General features: G+C 38.8%; 1 protein-coding gene across 5 annotated transcripts in view; it reads left to right on the forward strand.

Moving 5' to 3' along the window:
- Positions 1 to 2518: 2518 nt before the first annotated feature.
- Positions 2519 to 22180, forward strand: part of ATP2C1 (ATPase secretory pathway Ca2+ transporting 1) — a 68182-nt gene continuing 48520 nt past the window's right edge. For 3 of the 5 annotated variants that reach the window (XM_053972511.1, XM_053972491.1, XM_053972501.1), the window contains exons 1-3: positions 2519 to 2576; positions 3471 to 3566; positions 4566 to 4788. In XM_053972511.1, the coding sequence (XP_053828486.1) occupies positions 4681 to 4788 (108 nt within the window). In that variant the 5' untranslated portion in view covers positions 2519 to 2576; positions 3471 to 3566; positions 4566 to 4680. Of the gene's footprint in view, positions 2577 to 3470; positions 3567 to 4565; positions 4789 to 21800; positions 21887 to 22180 lie in introns of those variants that run through there. The other 2 variants (XM_053972528.1, XM_053972520.1) reach the window with 2 other exon arrangements.

Genomic DNA, 22180 nt, shown 5'->3' on the forward strand with positions numbered 1-22180 from the left:
TAAATCAGGTGAACATGAAGAGAATATCCAAAGAAAGAAGTTTTGAGAAACAGGTGCTGGGTTTTGAACTTTTTTTACAGCTGGGGTCTCTCTTTTCTTAGAGTGACATCATCTAGTTGAAGCCCTGGTACAGCAGAAGTACTATTGCAGCCAGTTGCTCCTCATGACTTTTTAATCTTGGTAAATAAGGAAGAAAAGGAGGAAGCAAAGTGCTTCATGCATGCTTGGGAGAGGTAGAAAAATGTCTGAAAATATTTCAGCATCTAGGAGAAATGATAGACCAGTTATCTTGTCCAACAGTTTCAAGTAAGCCATTGGCAACCAGACTTATAGTATATGTAGTTATTTGATGCCTGTGTGAATGCCTCTACACATGAGTGCTGTATTAGGCTTGAGAAGCATTCTGGAAACTCAGGCAAATTTTCTTGCAATAAAATGAAATTATTTTTTGGTGCTGCACCAGCAATGAATCTATATATTTTGGAATCAGTTTACTGGTGACATTTCTTTAATTGTATCCTCTTTCTTTAAAAAGCACTTACTTTTACACAGAATTACTTATGCCATTTGCATATCCTTAGGGTTTTTTTCTAGTAATAGCTTATAATTGTACAGAATCATAGAACAGCTGAGGTTGGAAGGGACTCCTTGGAGATGGGGTAGTACAATACCGTGCTCAAAGCAAAATCAGAAAGAGCAGACTGCTCTGGACTGATTGAAAGGCTTTGAACTTTTCCAAAGTTGAAGGCTCCCACAACCTTTCTAGCAGCAGGTTTCAATGCTTCTTACTATAACAGTGGTTTAATAAATAAATAATTATATTTAGATGGAACTTACTGCATTTCAGTTTCTGCCCATTTCGTCCAGTTCTTTCACAGGGTACTGCTGAGAAGTCAAGCTCCTCCTTCATTTCAGCCTCTCAGGTATTTATGCGTATTAAGAAGATCCCCCTGAGCCTGCCCTTCTCCAGACTAAACAGTCCCAGCTCTCTATTTCTCCTCCCATAATAGATATTCCAGTCCCTTAATTATCTTCATGGCTCTTTTCTGGACATGCTCCAGTATAATCATGTCTTTTTTGGACTCAGGAGACTATTAGTGGACATGGAGCTAAAATTGAAGCATTAAAATCCTAGAAAATCTAGATTAGTGATGCATATCAAAAGTAGAGTTTGCATAATTTAAAAAAAAAAAGTGGATCAAGTTTTAACTAGAATTAAACTAATAAATCCTGTTCAAAAATACAGAAAATTAGAATAGTTGAAAATGTTAGACTAACAGCTCTGTGTTATTTATCAAAGCAATGAGGTGGGGGGAGATGGGGGAAGAAGCAAATTCTTATTCTGACAGTACACAAAGCCAAAATGCAATACTTCCTTTATACATATAGGATGTGCTTCAAGGACCCAAATGCCATGGCTTCCTTGGGATAGAGAACCTTTCCAATGAGAGGCTTTAGAAGGCAAAGGTGTCTGGCTGAGATACCAAGATGGTCAGAGAAGATGATTAAATGGCTCACAGTCAGCAAGAATTACCTACTGCTGCCTGTCCTGCTGCCAGCAGCTTGCACTGAGTAGTAGGACAAAGTCTGTGTTTGTTCACCAGCTCCTTAAATGTGTTTTCAGGGTGGGGGCATTGTGTATATAAGTAGCACCTACATCTATATAGTTTTACACATATACCTATGCAGATGCATACATATCTATGTTTTGGTGCAGGTTTTATTTATTCAGTGAAAAGAGAATTGTGTGCTACTATTATACAGGACCTGGATGCTGTTTTTAGATTTTGGCTGCTAGTGATATATTTTGTTACTGTCATTAGAGAAGCTTATAATACAGGGCAGAGGTTGTCTAAGTGCTGTATGGGAGATGCTCAGTTCACCTTGACTGATACCACAAGAATTAATTGAACAAATAGGTTAGTGCTATTCTTGTTGATACTGGATAGTTGCCAGGCCAGAGCTGAGAAGTTTAGTCTCTGTTGTTTGCTGTTTTCTGAGCACATAATAGATCATAATTTTAGTATAAATTTGATTAATTCCTAGGCAGAGTCAAAATGTTTAAATTTCTTCTATTTTCTTTTAAACATATCATGGCATGAGAAGTGAGGGTATTTCTTTAGTAAAAACACAGGGCACAATAAAAACCCGTTCTTTCAGGTGTCAGAACATGTTTGGAAATTTTGTCATGTTATTTTACACCAGAGAAAGGAGACTTTTTCACTAAACCCTTAAACTAAAACATTCTGACAGCTGATACTGTTTGTTGAAAGCCTGTCTTTGCTTTTCTTGGCTTGTTACTGCTTTTCTTAAACAGGATGGAGGGAGGAAGAACATTTGTGATATGTACCCACTGACTTAATCTTGACAGGTCAAATATTTCCTAGTTAAGAAATCTTTCTCTCTGTTTCAATAAAGACTTTAGGTGCTAATCAAAGAAATGCAGAATTCTGATATTTGCCAAGGTATGGCTCAAACAGGTGATGTTGTCCAACATTTTCGAGGCTCCATCCATCTGGATTACTGCAGATGTCTCCTTTTGTGCTCCCTAAGCACCCTTATTCAGCACAGAAGGGGTAAGTGTACAAGCTCCTGCTGAAACACTGTTGTTAGGCCAATCTGAAACAATCCTATGGTGCTCCATTCCTCTGAAAGAGCTTGGTCTTGCACTTCAGAACTTTGCAAAGAAGCAGCTTCAGCCTGGTATGATTTTGCAGGGAATGGCATAAACATAACACTATGATTTTAGGTAAAAGTCTGAGTCTGAGGTTATATAAAACAAATATGTCCTAGTATATGTAATTTTAAAGGAACCACTAGAGCAAAGTGGAGCTCAGTATTTCCCCCTGCTTGACTCTTTTATGCCTGTGGCTTCTGTTTTTGCTTTTACTATTCTTGTCCTTCTGCTTGTGGGGATCCTGGTTTTGCAAAGCAATTAAAATTCCCATGCTACGATGTGTCACTGATCTTTGTAACATTCTCCTGGCTTCACAGTAACGAGTGTGCTTGGCAATTTACAGTGCTGACAACTCCAGTTTTCTTCCTCTGCTGTTCAGGTGGTCAGAGTCACACAAGTGCCAACAAATTTTATAATGCACAGGAACAGTGATTCTGACTCAGCAGGGCTTTGTACCAAAGTGAGGGCAGGAGAGGTATCGTGCCGAGAGCCCAAAACTGGCTGGCATCTCTGGATAGGAAGTGAAACAGGAAGATCACCTTGTAAGCAGGCTTGGTGCCATCCAAACAGATGGACTGAAGTATAAGCAGCCAAATAGTCATTTAGGAACACAAAAAGGATTTGTTCAAGGCACATTTCCAAGCATGAAATGTCAGAATGTTTGCCTGTGTCAAGCATTAAACCTGAAGGGAGGGATATGTGCAAGTAGTGTGGGATGAGTTAACACTGAAAACAAACATGTAAATCTGTCTTGGATTCTTTCCTGAATCCATTGAAAGATTTTTTTTTGTAGCTGTGAGACCTAAAAGGGAGGAATGGGAGAAGAGTCCTGCAAAGCAGTATTATTTCCCTACAATATGGATTACTTTCCACAAACTGTGCTGACAAGGTAAAGAAATTATTTCTTTTGCGTCCCACAAATGTTGATGTGCAGGGGGGGCATAACATTCTCTGGCTGGTTAGTCTTTAGCAGCTGTATTTAATAGCTTCAGGATAAATTCTGTAGCACTAGCCAAGATCTAAATAATAGAATTGTAGAATGGCCTGGGTAGAGACTGACCTTAATATAATTTATTATGCACGGAGACATACCTAGGAAAGACTTGGAGTTGTAGTGAGGACTGAACTGCTTTACTGTAATAAGAACCCAGCTCTGTGACTTCTCTGCATAAAAGGTCAACAACAACAAAAGAGAGAGGGAGACATCCACCCAAACTTCCATAACTCTGAAACTTGAGAATTTAGGATGATAATTGATGGAAATGTGCTTTGCTGCTTTTCCATCCACTACAAAAGCCAGACAAATACTTGTCTGCTGGTCAAAAGTGCAAAGTAGAGAAGGGGTCATAAAGACATATGCAATGACTTGAAAGGAAATGAGTTTGCAGGTAAGATTCAAGGCAAAGCCCCTAGTTGCAAGCTAAGCTTTATCTGAGGCTTGCACTGTTATGTTCTGTAACTGGTGCCTTGCAGTTCCAGTTTAGGAAGCAGGGAATGAACAAAAGCATTAACCTGACTGAAATCCATATAACAGGATTGTGTATGAAACAAAAGTGAAACCAGACAGTGCAGTCGGTGAAATACAGCTTGAGGAGGAGGGGTGAATGTGCTGGAAATAGCAGTTTTCTAACCTCTTTACTGCAGCTGAACAAGCTTTAAGAGGCATCAGGCATTAGGGGCTAGGAAAAATCAGGAGCTAGTTACTGTTAATTGATTTTTGCAGCAGAATGTTCTTACCAGAAGTAGAGCTATTTGAGCAGGCTGCCAGGGAAATGATTTGCATTTGGGAGAACTGCCCCTCAGTTCTTGCAGCTCACACTGCCCTTGTGGCACTTCAACACTAGTCATTTGTTGGAGGCTCTGCATTTGATGTTTTGATTTTCACCAGTTGCTCTGCAGAAAAGGATTGTGCAACAGTCGAGGACTACGAGTCTTTGGGAAGAGGCGGAAAACATGCATTCAGACCTCCAAACAGGGAAGCAGTAAGAGAAATTGCCTAAATTATGGATAATCTGCTGCATAAGTCTGTGTTCTCCTGTTTTATAAAGCTTCCTATCCATGCAGTTTGGAAACTTATATCGACAGTGAAAGCCAAGAGGATTCAAGAAAAGGTAAAAGCAAATTAAAAAAAGGAACTACTTCAGTTGTAACCCTGAGGCTAGTCTAGCCGTATGTTAAAGGGGAGGATCACAAGTTTAGCTGCACTGCTTTCTAAATGTCAGTATCTGTGAGTAATGGTTCTATTTAGGATTTTATGAGAGCACTGTGAAGTTGAAAAAAATTTGCTCTGGGAATAAATAATTTTTGATTCTGAGGAAATAACTGGAGACTTAAAGCACTGAGACCATGAAGCTTTAAGTAGTCATTACCTGCCTCTTGAAGATCACAGAAGCCCATCTTTCACTGCTGTCATGAGCTGTTTTCAGTGTAATTCCAGTTCATCTTGAACCACTCATCTCCATACCAGCTGTGTAAAAATATTGTTAAACTTCCTTATATTCAGCATAGTCTTGAATCTACTTGTTATGATAAGGGGGGTATATTTGACAGAATTAATTTCTAAATAGGTATATAAAATAAATTTAAAAATAAACCAGACTTTCCCTCTGTTAACTCTTCTCTTAGACATAAGCTTTGTGCTGTGCTGTTCTCTATTCTGTAAAGGCTTTATCTTTTCTAAGAGATTTCTATTTTTCTAAGATCAGGTGTAGGCACTGGTCAGTATTTAAGCCCTTTGTCGTGTAAATCTGTGTTAAATAAAAGGTTGCAGTCCTGGCAGTAGGGCTTGTAACCTGAATTCTTGAATGTTTTGGTAGATCATTATTTCTTAACGTAAATGCAACATTAATATCCTTAGGAGAACTGAATTGTAATCTGAGGCTGTTGCTGTTTCACAAGGAAATGGAAGCTATTTAGCATGGGCGGGGAGAGAAGGGGTGAGTCTGGAATGAGGCCGTCTCTGATGAGTTACTGTTCCTTTTCATCCAATATGGGTATTAAGCTGTGTGATGAGCATTCAGAAGAATCAGAGCTATAACAAGAACTGAAATTCTGCATTCCTTTGAAACAGTTAAACTTCTTTTTTCTCTGTGTGCTAAATTATGCTGAATGGCTTACTTCTCCAAATCAGAGGTTATCAGGCAAAGAAAGACACATTCTTTTGCCATTATATATTTTGGAAATAAAAAGTACCAGGGCTGTAACTGGCAGGGGGTGGGTGGGAGGGAAATCTGCTTTTCCTCTTTTGGTACAGTAATATTCATTGTTTTCTTTCTTGCTTCTAATGTTTTTACAATGGCTAACAGCTCAAGCACTACATGCTTAAAGAAACATCGTGTTCATTCTCCTTGGGTTTGTCAGATCTTGGCAGGGCTGATACTCACCACATAGTAACACTTGCTGCTTTGACTCTACAAACACAGAGTGCAGTTTTGCTCTGGAAGCTGCCCTGCATGGTGTTGAAAATAAGCTCTTTATTTCTGAGGATCACATTCTTTTATTTAGCAGGGTAAGTCCTTGGGATGGTTTGCTTAACACTGACTGAATGTCTTTTAATAAATGTTATCAGTAGATAACAGCATTTTTTATTATTTTCTCACTATTCATCCTTTTCTGATCTCAGTGGCCATTAAATTTAGGTTCCAGAGAGCTTAGCACATTCTAACTGTGCTATTGTCATGTTCTGTTCTGATATATTTTGTCTGATGCACATAATCATCTCTTTGTCATAATAATGTCTTGTCCAGTGACAGAGGCAAAAATCACAAGCAAAGATTGCATGCAGGGCAAGTTGGCTAATAACTTTTGAATTGTTCAAGATTTTTCCTGATAGCTGAACTTCAGAGAATGCACAAGCCAGCTGTAACTTAAACATTCATTGGTGGAACTGAATGAGAGAATTAGAGATTGAATTATAGAGAAACCTGTAACTTGATGCTAAATTTAATCATTTCACTTGCATAAGTATGTGAATATCCTTAGTGCAATATACTTCTGTCACTGCTGCTTCTACTGCTGGAAGAAATCCATTTAATCAAAACAAGCATTGATGTGGTTATTAGCATGTTAGTCCCGAGACACAAAGCTTTATCAATACAAAATGAACTGAATGTGGTGCTACTATTCATTCTCTTTACATTGCTTGATATTGTGCACTGAATGTAATGAGGCTTGTTGAAGAACTGCTGTTCACTGTAGTGTTCCAGAAAAGCTATGCATCCTAGGAGACTTGTTCTCTGATCAAACATTTTAAATGAAATACAACATGAAAATAAGTGTAATGGCTACAGTCTGAGGTTAGCTTTGCATGCTCACTTTAATGAGTTGCAATTTCCTCTGGAAACTGACAACTAAAAAATCCTGTTTACCAGTTGCTTAGAAACTGATCATCAGTAAGAGCATTAGACATCAAATATCTCAGTAAAAACTAAAGCTGGGAAATAAATGTGTATTGTTCAGAAACTAGAGATTCTAGAAATTACCAGGGATTTTCATGAAGTCCAAGACATAAAGAGATTATAAGAAGGATGTATGTATAGATAAGAACATCCAGACTTATACTAAGAAGGATAAACTTTCTCACTTCAGTTCTTAAACCATAGAATATGGTTTAAGAAGACTATTTCAATACTGGCAGTGTATTAATTGTTTATTTTTTGGATCACCTTCTGGAATCATTCCTGACTGAACACACAAGGCCCAGGAGCATGGACTTCAGGGAGTATGACTATGATCTAATAATGTAATTATTTATGATCTTCAGATTTTTCTCTTAGTTTTAATTCAAACTTGAATGTTTTAAAGCAAAGAAATCTGAAAGCTTTTTAACAAGCCATATAGAAATGGTATGTAAATGTGCTTTGTGGCTACATGTTAAGAGTTTGTTTGAGAACAAGTGACATTTTAACAGCACAGTAGAGTTTAGGAGGTAATTCTGGCTAAATGAGGCTTTTATCTAGACCTCTATAGCTTTTTCTTAGGAGAAAATGTATTTTTTTAAGAGCAATTCTTATCTAATTCTATACATTGAATTTTCCATTAAAATGATTATGATTAAGTTCTTGGAAGGTATGAGGCCTTTAATATTAATTCAGTCTGAGTAAGGAAATGAAACATGCCACTTATTTTCTTGTCAAACATAAAAGGCCTATTATTTCAACATGTTTAAGCAGCCTCTCTGCTTAGATAAAAAACAATAGAAGGCATGTATGTGGCTTATTTAATGGTGTTTATGCTGGTAGGATTATCTCCTTTCTTTGAAAATATTTTTCAATTCATTTGGCAAAACAAGAAATTATTTTCTTTTGCCTTTGTTGCTAGTTAGAGTATATCCCATTAACATTTGAGGAAATTACTTTTCAAGAGTATTGCAAGGTTACCTCTTTCCAAAACATGGCCATAAAGCTTAGACTTCCTGTTGAAAATTCCAGCTGGACTCAGATAAAATCTTTTCCTGGAAGAAACTACAGGATGCTTTTTTTCATTCACAATCAGTTTCCAAAGAGTGTGTGACCAATGCTAAAGGAAATGGAAGAACCAACATTTTGTGCAGAGAAACCACCATCTTTCCTCCTGAATCTCAGCAGTAAATAGACATTTCTTACATCCTTCCCAGCCAATGCTTCTTTAGAATTATTTCTCAGCTACACACCAGCCACAAGATAAATGCTATAGTAATTTCTCTAGCTAGTAGTTCATGCATAAGAGTGATACCATCAATGAGGTTCTATACAGGAGAATTAACAGATGAGGCCTTGTCCTTTAGGGAGCCTACCAAATGAGCTTTGGGAGCTCAGAGCTGATTTCTACGTTGTGCTTGACATTCAGAGTATGTTTCTTTAACAATTAACACAACTGCTCTGGCAGAACCCTTCCTAGCCTCTTTTCTAAAGGAAATGAGCTGTATCTGCGCCTTTCCCCCAGTAACTGCAGAACTCATGGATAGAGAGTCTCAAAGATGTGAAACACCCACATGCTTAATGAAGGTGAGGCTGGTTGGTAAGAGGGGAGGCATCCTATTAAAACTGCCTTTAAGAGCAGCATTACATCAAACAGATGGGAGAATAGGGGAGAATAATCAGCAGTACTTCGTGTAGGGAAAGCTCCCATCAGTGTTTGCACCTCTCAAAATAATTATTCAAAAGAATAATTCCCAAAGCCTACCTTGGAAAGGGTAACAGAGAACATCCTTGACTCCTATCCCGGGTAGTGGTTGATGGCTGCAGCTCAGTCAGTTTCTAAGTCAGCCAACCAGAGGATACCAAACTGCTGAAGACCAGGAAGGACATTCCCCTAGTCATGAGAGAGCTATTGCCATTAAAATATATTTGTCTTTCTCAAGTTTACCAACCAAATGAATTTAAAAAGCAGTGACTGAATTGAAAGTAAAGTTGGATAATAACATCTATGGTGAGTGGCATTAAGCTGTCTTTCCTTCAAATCTCTGTTAGGCAGGATTTGTAGGTCCTTCTAAGGTCTGAGTAGAAACAGGGTACAGATCCTCTTGTGAGGATGTTCTAACAGAGCTTATCAGATGCTTGCTTGTTTACTGCATTCTTATTTTGCCTTATCTTTAGTTTTCCCCAAAAATGGCAACTCTATTCAAGTCAAGGTCTTATCTCAAAGTAACTGAGGATTTAACAGGATCTTTGAGGAAGACAGTGCTCACAAAGGACGGGTCTTTAATCAAGGAGAAAAAAGCTCACAGGCTGCATGCAAATAGGATATAAGGTTTCATTCTATATTTAACATCTGGAATAATTTATCCATGGTCAGTCCATACTCTGAAATTGTGGTTAGAAATGCTTATAAAAGACTTTAAACAGATGAAATAGAGGTTGTAGTCCTTGTGCACAGTTTACAGGTGGAAGTTCTCTGTTACATATGCAGTCAGACTGAAATAAATAATTCCTTACAGCTTTAAAATCTACATTAGTTGAATCAAATTGGCACTGTTCAACTTTGTAAATGCAATTGTTGTATGCCAAGCAGCATTAGTGTAACTGAATCTGACATATGTTTGACACAAAATTCCTGAAATTACAGGACTACAGGCATTTTAAAGTACATGTTTCATGTGACAGTCTAAGACTTTTGCAAGAATCATCTCTTCCAAGTGGGAAAGACTTCAGACATCTCGTTAGTTAGCCTGGAGAAGAAATACTGAGGATGCAGCTAAAGGTCTGAACAGGACATGACTTTATCCAGTAAAAGATCTGGCAGCTTTTGCTGAAATAGCTGGCACTTGATCTCTACTCTGCGATGAACAATACTTCCCATTCCACACAGGTTAACCTCTAGCTGGAAGTGATGCTGTCTCATAGTGTGGAGAGATGGCTCTCTCAGGAGAGATGGCATCTGTGGTTGCTGATCTTGTAACAGTGATAATGCTTTTATTATGGCTGTGATAGTTCAAGTGCTACTGCTGGCTTAGGAAAAAAAAAAAAAAGTAAGAAAAGAGAGAGGCACTCTGGCTTTGTTTTGCTTTTCTAAAGATTTCTGTATCTAAAGATACATTTGGTGTAGGTGCCTCAGGTTTACAGTGAAAGTTCTCTATGAAATACATGAGTATTACAAATCTCACAGTACTACTCTACTAGGACAGCTAAGAAATCTGTATAGCTATTAATGAAAAGTTCATTGTAATAGCTTTATCAATGTCTAGTTAATTTTGTTTACAACAGTGGTATTTTTACTTGTTGGTATGTAAAAACTAATGTATATGTTAAATTTAAAAGCACTTTAAAAATGCTGCTTGCTTTAAAAGACTAAGGCACTCCAATTTTTGTGGTTAAATAGAGGCTTGACTAATTTTCCTAATGAAACATTTTCCTTCATTTCTCTTATTTGTGTTCTGAAGCATAAAAAGGTCCTAGTGCTGAGTATCCCTGGGATGTGGTATCTCCAGAATCTAAAATATTTGGATTCTCTGGGGCTGATGGATATTATGTTGTTTAATATTTTATACTTATATCCATTGTGTCAAAACAATTACTATGATCTAACAGTTCTTTGCAGTTCACAAAGTCATTTGGAAAACTCTAAATTTTCTGACAGAGATGGATAGCTCAAGTATCTTCTTTGTCACATTAGCTTCTCCTAAGCTCACTTAAATCAATATTTGGGAGACTGCATCATAACAAATCCCCATTTGGTCCAGTTTGGCTTTGTGTTAGACTTTCTCCTGTAGTCATATAGGAATCCCTGTCAGGACTGTATGAAATTTTCCAAGGATGTGTAGATTCTTCGTTTTTTTACCCAAAGCAGATTTTCTGCTTGAATCGTGATCAGTGGCATCAAAGAATGAATGTTTTGCCTCTTCAGATAAACATATTTGTTGAATCATCATCTTATATGTCAATCATAGGCTGGGTCTACACTGCTTTGTGTCAGACATGACCAGACAATTTTTCAAACATATGCTATGTCTACCTATACAGACACGTTTTAAGATGAGCAGGTTTTGGTGTTGCCATAAGAAACCAGCAACTAACACTAAGCACTTGAAGAAACGACTAGGCTAAGTAAGGATCTTAATCATAAGGCACTGAGCTTCTGCCTTTTTCACAAAAGCAAGAAGGAGCTGCCTTCCAAACAGAAATAATAGAACTTATCTAGCTGCTGATGGACTGTGGCAGCTATTTCCTAATGGTTTATTCAAATTCTTATTTTAATTAGTTGTAAAAGTATTAATCTAAATGGTCAATGCTCATTTATTTTTGGAGTCTAAGTTTGAGATGATCTTCTGAAGAAATCTTATACCACTGACCTTTTAAATGGGATTGTAGTATGTTTCCTGAAATATTGTTTTTCATTTAGGCACTTCTTGTGACACAGATATCACATCAATCAGATAGCCCTATCCAACCTGGCCCTATCAGCAAACTGGTCTAGTGAAATGTGTCCCTACCCATGGCAGGGCAGTTGGAACTAGATGATGTTTTTGGTCTCTTCCAACACAAACCATTCTGTATTTTGACAATTCATAATTTAGGCCAGTATCAAGACTGAATGGCTGCTGCTGACAGGTGTTGCTTGGGAAGGGAGGGGAGTGGAGCAGGCTGACTGCCATTTCTCAAAATTGTGAAATGAAAAACCTTAACAGAATAGGCTGTGCAGTAGAAAGCTTATTCTCTCTTTAATCCTTAAGCTCAACTTTTACAGCTTTATTTAAATAACTGGTAGAACAGTGCATGTAAACACAAGTATGTCAAGGATTGAAAAGCAAGAGAAAAAAATTGAAAATTAAGATATATTCAATCACTGAAGCTTTATTTGATTACAAATTAAATAATTTATTTGTAACTAAAAAAAAAAAATCTGTCTTATCCCACAGTTTCCTCACTTTTTCGTATAAGAATGTGTCTGCCAGATACAGATGGATTAGATTTAATTTTTGAAGCCTTCATGTTAGCATTTCTCATGTCATGAAAAGACAAGGAACCCAAGAAAGCAACAAAGCTTAGGGAGCATTTAAAGTTCTGAGACAGTCAAACAAAACAGATGCTTGGTTCCTGTTTTCTTAACTGAATTTCCTCAGCTGTGCCCTATCAAATTAGTTTCTTGCATCATCAGATGTACCAACCATGTGCTACAGTTAAGAGTTACTGTGCTCATGTGCACTCAGTATCACATATATTTATTTACCTTTCTCCCCAGGAAATTAAACAGAAATATAACAGCACTACTTTTTAACCATATTTTTTTAAAAATCAGAGCAGAAACTGCTCAAAAGGCATTAAAAAGGGCTAGGTGAAAATGTTTTTGAGTGTTAGAAATTCCAGCATTGTCAATCACAACCATTACAAAAATGAATTACCCTTTCAAATTCTGATTTCTTTTCAGAGAAATTTCATTTGGCCTTTCTATTCAAGTTCTGAGGTTCATGCCTTCCAGATTTTCTATTCAACAAAAAGGATTAGAAGCTTTTTTTTCAGCATAGGCAAACTTCTTTGATAAAATGGCACCGTTCCATGAAACAGCTTGTAATATCAAACAATACAATATTAAAGCCCAGGAACTACAAAAGCTTAAACACAGCAATGTTATAGGCATCAGGCTTTGGGTTGTGACCTTCCCCTGGCATTCATGCCATGTCAAGCCTCTTTATGGTATTTGCTTTGCACCCACAGGAAGTTTGTTATAGGCAGCTACAGCCTGTGCCCAGCCCTGAAGACAAAGCAGGGAACCTGAGTTAGTAAAAGCAATCTCAATAATAGTGGTCGTCTTTCATAGTAACACAAGGCATTTTCACCAAGGGCTAAAATAAAATAATATTTGCAACCATCCTATGTATAGGACTCAGAAGTGCTGGCATTGCTGCTGGAAACTTTTAAACCTGACCAAATTTCATGTAGCTGCTCCTTCAGGTACAGTGCTGCAAAAGGCTCTGTGTTTGGGCAGGGCTAATTTCACATGGAAGGACAGGATGTCAGCCACAGCTATTTTAAAAGGTTGCTTGGAATTACTGTCACTAATGACTAGGCTACTTCAAAATCATTTAAATATATCAAAAAAAGAGAAAAGAGTTCTGTTTAAAGAGAAGTGCTTGTGAAGCTTGCATACCTGCAATAAATCTGAAAGTCATCAGAAAATATTTGCTAAGAAGTTCCCATTGGGATCAGAAGCCATTGTGTGCAGAATTGCAAAAATGAAGTCATTTGTTTTTTTCTTCAGCGTGGATGTACTTCTTTAGGTGGCCTAGGAGGAGGAAATGGTGATATTCCTTTTGCTACAAACTGCAAAAGGAAATGCTGTTTTAGAGGTTTTGGCAAGTTTGAAATGAGACTTTATTTTTCCTCACCAATTTTCAGCTTCTCTACTACAGTTCTGCATTCTTTATACTTTGACCCTAGAAGCAGTGTCTTGATTACACTTTGTAGGATATAACAGCTGAATTGATGCAAAGCTTAATTTATTCAAACCTAGCTCTCTCTCCTTAGATATTGCAGTGAGGCTATGGTTTCGGATAAAATAGACTTTATAAACAGGAAAAACTGCAACACCAAGGTTAGTTTATTCTACATCCTTTATAATCTGTCCCTGGAAGAGAAAAACAGCATCACTGTACATAAATGTTGAAGATGTAAGGCTGTAAACAACCAAAGATCAAGTTTTCAAAAAGGGAAAACAATTTGGAGTGGAAATTGTGGGAGACATGAAAGATGAATTCTTAAAAGTACCTGGCTTACTGAAATGTGTATCTAATGAAGAAAATACTCCAGGAGTGCTGTTTTGCAACTCCAACAGAAGCAAAATCAAGATTTTGGTTCTCAATGCATACACACGTAAGTGATTTCTGATTAATCCATGTTGCTACTACAGTGTCAGAAGCTCCCAATTATTGTTTTGTTTTTTCACTGGATGGGTGATTTTCCACAGATGAATGAACGATGAAACAGAAACATTTACATATTGGTATCTTTTTATTTCTGCATATTAAATAAGTCATATATATATGGCTGGATAGATGTATTATGTGGTATAACATAATAATAGATAAACAGATAAGCAGATTTATTATTAAGTAAATCATAGATATAATAGAAATCATATAAATATAAAAGATACAATATATTGATGTGATGTGATAGATATGTTCTCATAACAGTATCTTAATACAACCTGAGACCTTAAATTTATTATATGACATATGAAAGAAGTAGGATAAAAACCATGACTCTCATTAGATATCAAAATATTCTGGTCAAGTTTTAAATAGCATATAGGAAATTCAAGGTTAAAATTTACTTTAAGCCTGAACTTCAAATAGGAAACAAGATTTTTGCTGATTTATTACTACCAGTTTCTGTACTCTAATTATAGAGTTGTATCCTCAGAACTCCTCAACAGATCTGGATTAAGCTGGAGGCCCTCAAAGATGGAATGAGAACTGCCTATTTTTTTTCATGAATGAGAAATGGATTTTTTTTTCTTCCTTCTGAATAGGCAGTTGTCATGCTGAATTGTACTGAATGTCCCCACTAGCCAGATGGTGGGGAGGAGGGCCTACGATACGAGTTTCAACTCTTTTTAAATTAAATCCTCCTCTGGTGCTTCTTGGCTTGTTGCAGATGCACAGAATGCAGCTGACGTTAGCTGCTGAATTATTGGGAGACAGAGGGGCACCTCAGGGCCATTTTAACCTTCCCATTGGGACAGGCTGCTAGAATATACTCTCCCAATTTGTATCTGTAGCTGTGGGGTTTGTCCCTCCCATATCCACTCCTGTCTCTTTCAGCTGGGGCTGTGTCCAACCTTTGGTGATGCATGAACTGAATATGTGATCTATTATTTAGAGTCAGGCTAACTAAACATGGTGATGTTGCTGGGTAATATTTCAGCATCTATTTTCAAGGCAGACAGGAGCCTTCTGTGAAATTTGTGTTTTTTAATTCCCTTGTGCTGAAATTTGTTCTTCATTAGCAGTGGTATGGAACACTCCTGAGCACTTGCTCCCACCTCCACTTTGTCCTAGCACAAGCTTGTGTAGTTCGATAGGGAATGAGGTCAAAACAACCTTGTTAAATCTGGGTATTTTTTCTAAGGGTACTTTACTAAGTTTCTAAATTTTACATAACCTGTGCGTGCAGTTTTTGTTCTTCCCCCCGCAGTCTTATTGTTAACTTTGACTAAGAAAGCATCTGAACACAGATTTAGTCTTTCAATTCACCAGTTGGGTCTATCTTAAAGTTAGTGGTCTTTGCAATAGAGCACGTATTTGCAATAGAAGCACGCTACGTTAATTGCTTTTATCAATAAACTTTATCAGCTTTATAAATGTGACCTCAGACAACTCTTTTTAAGACATAAGGGAGGAAAAATCCTCTGTATATTTGACTCAATTTACATGAAAATTGTAGTAATACTAAAAATAAAAAGGTATATGGGCTCTCCGGTAAAACAAAAATTTGTAACTAATTCCTTCCAACCTGAAAAGCTGCCACATGCTTTCACTTGATAACATTTTTTGGCTCTGAGTCTGAATAAAATTTCACAGCCCAACATATTATGCTTAAGTATGTTATCAAACAAACCATCATATTCTTGCCAGGAGCCAAAATCGTATAACTATGTAAACATCTGTTTATTAACTGCCAGCTCCTCACTGAATATTACCTTTGCCCTGTTTTGCTCTCACCCATAGTCTTGAAGAAGAATTTCCAAGAGAGTCTTGGCAAGCATACTTGTCTGTTTTATATGCAGCATTCCTGAAATTCTTGTCACATTAACCTTGAATCAATTAAAATGAAAGTACTTTGCTATTGCTGGGTTTTTTTTAGCTGTTTATAGTTTCATTGTTGAAATGTCTTCTTTCACCACAGACAGCTTGCTATAACATAACTGAAATAATTTAGAAGTAAATGGGGTGCCTTCTTTGCCATGTTATAAATTGAAGTAATCCTTCAGAAAGACATAAACCTTTACTAGGGAAGAGTTTTCCACCTTCTGCTGTATTCAGGCCACAACATGATGATAGCTGCAGCTGGCAATGCAGAGGAGTGGAGTCTTTGTCCTGCAGCAGACATCCTAACAAGGCATTTTGCCTGCCTCAGCCAAGACTTCCAATAGTAACTTGCTTCACAGCATATTCCAATTATAGAGCACATGTTTCTTGGCTGTCTTTTACAGGCAATGTGAAACTAGATCTTTACTTCACAAAATGTCTCTGGAAATGTGAAGCCTCCAGTAGATAGGATAGAGGCACTTGTAAGAGCTTCCACATTAACAGTGAAACTTTTACTGGAGTAGTTAGCTTTGAAAACAGTCACTGAGGGGAAAACAGAAACAGCTGAAGATCTCTGTGAGTCCTAAATAAAGGGAAGGGAAACCTCTCTGGAAAACCTGCAATTAATATTTTTAACTATTTCAAGATTGTGCAGCTGAAGGAAGAAAATAGCAGGTAAATACTGAATATGCGTGTGAGATGGAAGGTATTAAAGAAGAAAAGTATGGAAGATGAAATGCAGGTTTGAGATAAGTTGAGTGCTATGGTCAGAAGATGAATTAACTTTGTTTTTGCCTGAAGGATAGATTAAAGCTGATTTGCTTGAATGCTTTGAGAATACATTCACAACAGTTCAAACTGATTAAAGGTTTTAGTCCTGTCACTGCTCTACACTGTTTTCCTCCACTAGTTCTGGGAGTTCAGCAGTAGAGCCTTTTTTGAGGCAGGCTTTCTTCTTGGCTAGATCAGTCCTCTTGAGCTGGGTTTTCAAGAGAGGAAAATGTCAGGGCCAATGCAGAACTTGGCACCAGCACAAGGGCAGTCACAGAAGCCTGATTTTATGTCAACTTAAACTGCTGTGGTGCGGCACCCCTTCTCTGAATGTAGAATATTGGTAGGGATGCTGCTTAGGGATGGGATGACACAGTTAAATTCAAGTGCTTTAAAAATCAGTGAAATATAATTTAAGACTCCCATAAACCAAAGTTCCTTAATTAGCATAATTGCACAGTGTCAAGACAGGGCTGAGCAAACGTAATTTGAAAACGTAGTTATGTTTCTTACATCTTAACATGCTCAGAATTATAAAATTAAACGAACACTTATTTCCGCTGGGAAAACTGTATCATTTTTCTTCTTTGAAACTTGAACTGATTTTATACATACACACACACAAAAAAAAAAAAACCACTTGAACTTTAGGTGGACTTGCCTTGTGTTTTCCTCTGGAGAATTCAATTTGGAGATGAGGTGATTGCTTCTATCTGCTATCAGTTGAAAAGCATGGATAGAAAGGATGTGGAGATGAAATTTGCAACAAAGGCTTTACAAATGATGTGCCATTTAAAGCATGCACATGAGAAGCTCCAGTATCATCCCTCCTCTGTCCTGACTCCAGTCATACAAGAACTCTCAGGATTCTAAAAGCACTGGTGCATTTTTGACTTCCAGATGAAAGAGAACAAAAAATTTGATTAAATCAAATGGAAGTCTGTCTTACCAGAAATCAGTTTTTTGCTTCCATGAAAACTAATTTATGCTCAGTGTATTGAGGGCTGTTTAAGTTATACCTAAAGCAAAGCAAGCAAGCAGTGGAGAAGCCTGTTTTGACAGAAAGATCATAAATTAACCCTTTCTGACCCAAACTGAAGTCCTATAGAAAGCTTTGTCCATATTAAAGTATTATCAGTGATATGGCTCAGAAAAACACCTCTTGTTATAATGTATAAATAAATTCCTATGAGATTAACAAAATTTGTAATAGATTTCAGTAGCATTACTCAACACTGACAAACTTCAAACAAATGCATCTTGAGAAGGATACGATAAAACAATACTTTAAGAATCTGGAAGCTCACTTCAGAGCAACAAGTATTTCAAATGCTGTCATGGTCTGAAGAGTAACTTCAACAAAATTCTGTGTAATAAATCTCTAATCAGTGAACCATGCAGTTATAGGTATCCTTGTTATGTTTAAAATACATTTTGCTGCTTTTGGTAGTGCTGTAGCATGTGGGAGCCATTGAGATGAAGCTGAATTGATCAAGATCCCAAAGACTAAACCAAACTTGAAGTTCAGCTTGCATATAAACAAACTGCAGGTTAAGGCCTATCTGTTTAATGCCATTAGAGTGAATTCTCCCTTTTTTGCTTCCAAGTGATTGATAGTGCTTCCTGAAATGTAATGTATTTACTACTTTTTAATTTTTCCAAGCTTTCCAGAGGCCTTTATTTCTTCTGAAGAAATAGAAAGATAGCTAAAACCAGCATTTTGGGTTGCTTCTAGATTCATACAGAAGTTATGCATGCTTTTTTACAGCTGCCTGTTATAAAACCCAACAAGTAATCAAAACCTAGACAACCAGTTCTGTTTATCAAGTCATTAGTTTTTAGCTCTGAAAGCCTAAGGGAGAAGAGAAAGTACTGAAAGCAGGAGTACCTATTTATGCACCCCACACCTGTTCTACCCTTTTGGCTGTTCCAGAACAACTACTTCTGATTTAATTAGAGTAATCTATATTCACTGAATAGTCCAGAATATCCACTGAATATTCCAGGCATGAATCAGTTCCAACATGAATTCAGGTGTGGGTCAGTTTGGGGTTGTGGGTCTGAAATAATCTAGTGGCTGCCTGCTGCTGACAGCCACTTACAGAAGACAAAGTCTGACTTGGCCATGGATAGGAGGTAAATTGTGAGAATTTCATGGGGAAATGACAGGGAGGGGATGGGGTGGTGGTGGTTGTTGGGTGTCAGGAACCCTTTCTTGTTGATGCAGAACACTAAGGTGGTGCTGTGTGGCATTGAAACCTGGTAACATAGCAAAAGAAGGAGAACGCCTGGGGCAGGGAACTGCGGAACTGCTTAAGTTGCCATTGAACTCTCATGAAACTCTGCTCTCCTGAATGTAAATCTATTTCCAGAAGGTTTGCTTGCATTTATGAAGTATTTTCATGACTATGAACTAGAAAGAGAAAATGCTATCAACCAGCAGTGTTCATTCTTTCCCCCTCCAAACCTATCAGTCTTGCATATCCTTTCAAGTACTTTTTGAAAAAAAAGATTCTAACTGTGACATTTAAGGACTGTTTGTGTATATTTTCACTGGAATTATTCTATTTGGGCTAGACATGTTTGCTTACTGGAAATTCAGAGGAGCATTTCATTGCAAGATTTTTTTAAATATTAAAAGAAGTAAACCAAATATTATTGTAGTTTGTGAGTACAACTGGCTACGACAGGTTACTGTAAGCCAAGCCTTTTTTTAATTTCAGACTTATCTCTACAATCATATTTTAATAATGTGCTTTGGTTTGCCAAATAATGCCTTTACACATGCTTTAATGAGGCTTCCTGAAGATATTAAGGCTGTCCTAATACTCTTGTGAATCAAGCTCACATCAAGGATGGGATTTTTGAAGAAACAACATTTACCAGCATTTGTAAATAAAATACTTTGAGCATTTTTTATTAAACAGCCACTGTTTGTACGTGTGGAATATGGCAGAAACTGCAATATCATTTTCAAGGATGAATATAGTCCTTGTATAATGCTGAAGTGGCACTTCCCAGCTGTCTGGCAGCATCACAGGCTGTAGTATTGGTAGATGTACATAATGTGAAAGAGATTAAGCCTCAAAGATGAAACTTTTTTGTTGTTGCTATAGAGTAGGACTTGCTTTTGACTTTTTTTCTTGTGAGATACGAGAACACAGAATGTTTGTGAACACAGATTGTTGTGACCAATCTAAGTAATGTTCAGGAACTCCCACTCTTCTCCCCAAAACTTTTCACAATGTAAAGAAGTCCAAACATTCTGCGGATGTAAACAGTATTAGGACCTACAGGTTTTGGTCTTTTCTCCATGAAATATTTACCTAAATTTTTAATATTTAATGATAGCATATGATATTGAAAGCAAGACCTACCTGTTTTAACAAAGTACCTAAATGTTTTTCTTGTTGGGTGCATCAGTTTTGTGTTGAAATTGTGGCATTATAACTGTGAGCATGTCATGAGTGTCATGGAAGGGTTCTTAGTTTGCTTACATACAAATTAACAGAAGTGCTGTCTCGGAGGTCACTGCTACTTGTAGTGGGATACTTCATGGAGTAACCATGGAGATACTCAAGTAACATGGCAAATACATGGGGCAGATCAGAAATTATGTACTAGGTCATTTCAAACTATTAACCTGCCTGTTGTCATCTTAATTTCCTGAATGCAAATATCTGGAGCCTTTACTTTAAGGTAACACTTCTAACTCTTCTTTACTTATCAAAATATATTGACAAATCTATATTACATTAGCACTCAAAGTTACCTTCAAAAGCTTCAGAAGAAGCAAGGATGCTCTTTAGCTTCAAGGGGCATGCTATTATGGGTTGTGAGATTCATTTGAAATGCTAAAATTCAGTTTTGTTAAATGTTGCTTATGAACTGACAAAGACTGAGTTTGGTTTCTTCTGCTGCTTAAGAAAAACAAAGCCAAGGTGACAGGTTGTTAATCATGAGATGTCAATGCAAGTGCTTTTTTCAGACCATATTGTCACTGCTCCTTTAGAAATGTGATGTAAAGCCTACAATTAGCATGTCTTCATTAGATTTTGACCTTGAGAGTTGAAAGGTATTTTGTTCTTGCTGGTAGCGTACATCATATCTTAAATTAAAATGAATCATCTCAGTGGAAGTTACTTTTACTTAAAAACTTCCCCAGCTGAAGAGCTTAGCATTGCAACTATAGTTTCAAATTATACTCCTTTGGTGTCTAGATGAACATAATTGAGTTCATAAAGCATTTTTCCCCTCAGAATTCAACTAGTTAGAGGTTGGAGGTTCCATAATTGGTAGCGAAAACCTACCTTTAAAATAGTTACCTGATGTGTTTTAAGACTTTTTTAACTGAGTTTTTTTCTGCTAACATTTACATCATATGTTTTGCTAACATATGATAATGCAGTGCCACAAAACCAACCAGGGCTGCCAGCCTAGTGTGGCTGTACTGTAACTAATAGGAGCTACCTAAGGCCTTAAGATGACTCTGGGGAGATTCCCATAAAGGAGGTGGTGGACTCGCCGTCTCTGGAACTGTTCAAGAGGGGTCTGGATTTGGCACTGAGTGTTAGGGTTTAGTGGTTTAGGGGTGTGCTGGGAGCACAGTTGGACTGGACCATCTTAAAGGCCTTTCTTTTCCAGCCTTGATGATTCTGATTCTACTCCGTGTGCGTGACCCCGGTTTACATGGGAGGGCAGCAGAGCAGCGCTCTGAGGCGAGCGGGAATGACGGGCTTGTTTTCCCACGCCAGGAGGGCCGGGTTTGGCTGCTGGCGCCGGGCCCGGCGGGGCCGAAGGCCCGGGCCGGGCCCCCAGCACAGCGCGTTGCTCCTCGCTCCCCGCGCCGGCCGCTCAACGCCGCCTCCGGATCCGCCTTCTCGCGGCACCGTGCGGCTGCAGCCCGGGCAGGGGCGAGGTGGGCACCGAGCGGGCGCCTCCACGGCTCCCTGCAGGGGCTGGGCGTTCACACGCGTTCATTTTTAACCGCGGCACGGCTCGGCTCCCGCAGCCTGCGGAGCTGCCCGGCGCTGCGGCTGAAGCTGCTCCGCCGCGCGGGGGTACCGCGGGCCGGCACCGCGCGGCTGCCAGCGGGGAGCGGGCGGGTGTGGGCTCCGCCCGCCCTTCCGCCGCGGCGCCCCGCCCCGTCCGCCGCCTCTGCCCGCGGAAGTGAGCGGAGCGGGGATGCGGCCGCGCCGCCCCTGCACTCCGAGGTGAGAGGCGCGGCCGAGCGCCGGGGCCGGGGCGGGCACCGTGCCGGAGCTGCCGCTTGCGCCTCTGTGCGCTGCCACAGCCGCCTCCCCCGCGCTGCCCCGCGGCCTGCGCTACGGTGCGGGCGGGGCCGGGGCGGCCGAGGGGGCTGCGGGCGGGGGTCGCTTCGGGCAGGCAGCGCTTCCCTTCACCGCTCCCCTGTCTCCCGCCTGGCGCCGAGGATGCGGGGTGCGGGCAGAGCGGGGAAGGGGGGGTTACTTGGGGTGAGGGTTTATTTTTAGGAGCGAACGCCCCTC

The sequence above is a fragment of the Vidua macroura genome, chromosome 1 (assembly GCF_024509145.1).
Source record: "Vidua macroura isolate BioBank_ID:100142 chromosome 1, ASM2450914v1, whole genome shotgun sequence".
Lineage (NCBI taxonomy): Eukaryota > Metazoa > Chordata > Aves > Passeriformes > Viduidae > Vidua > Vidua macroura.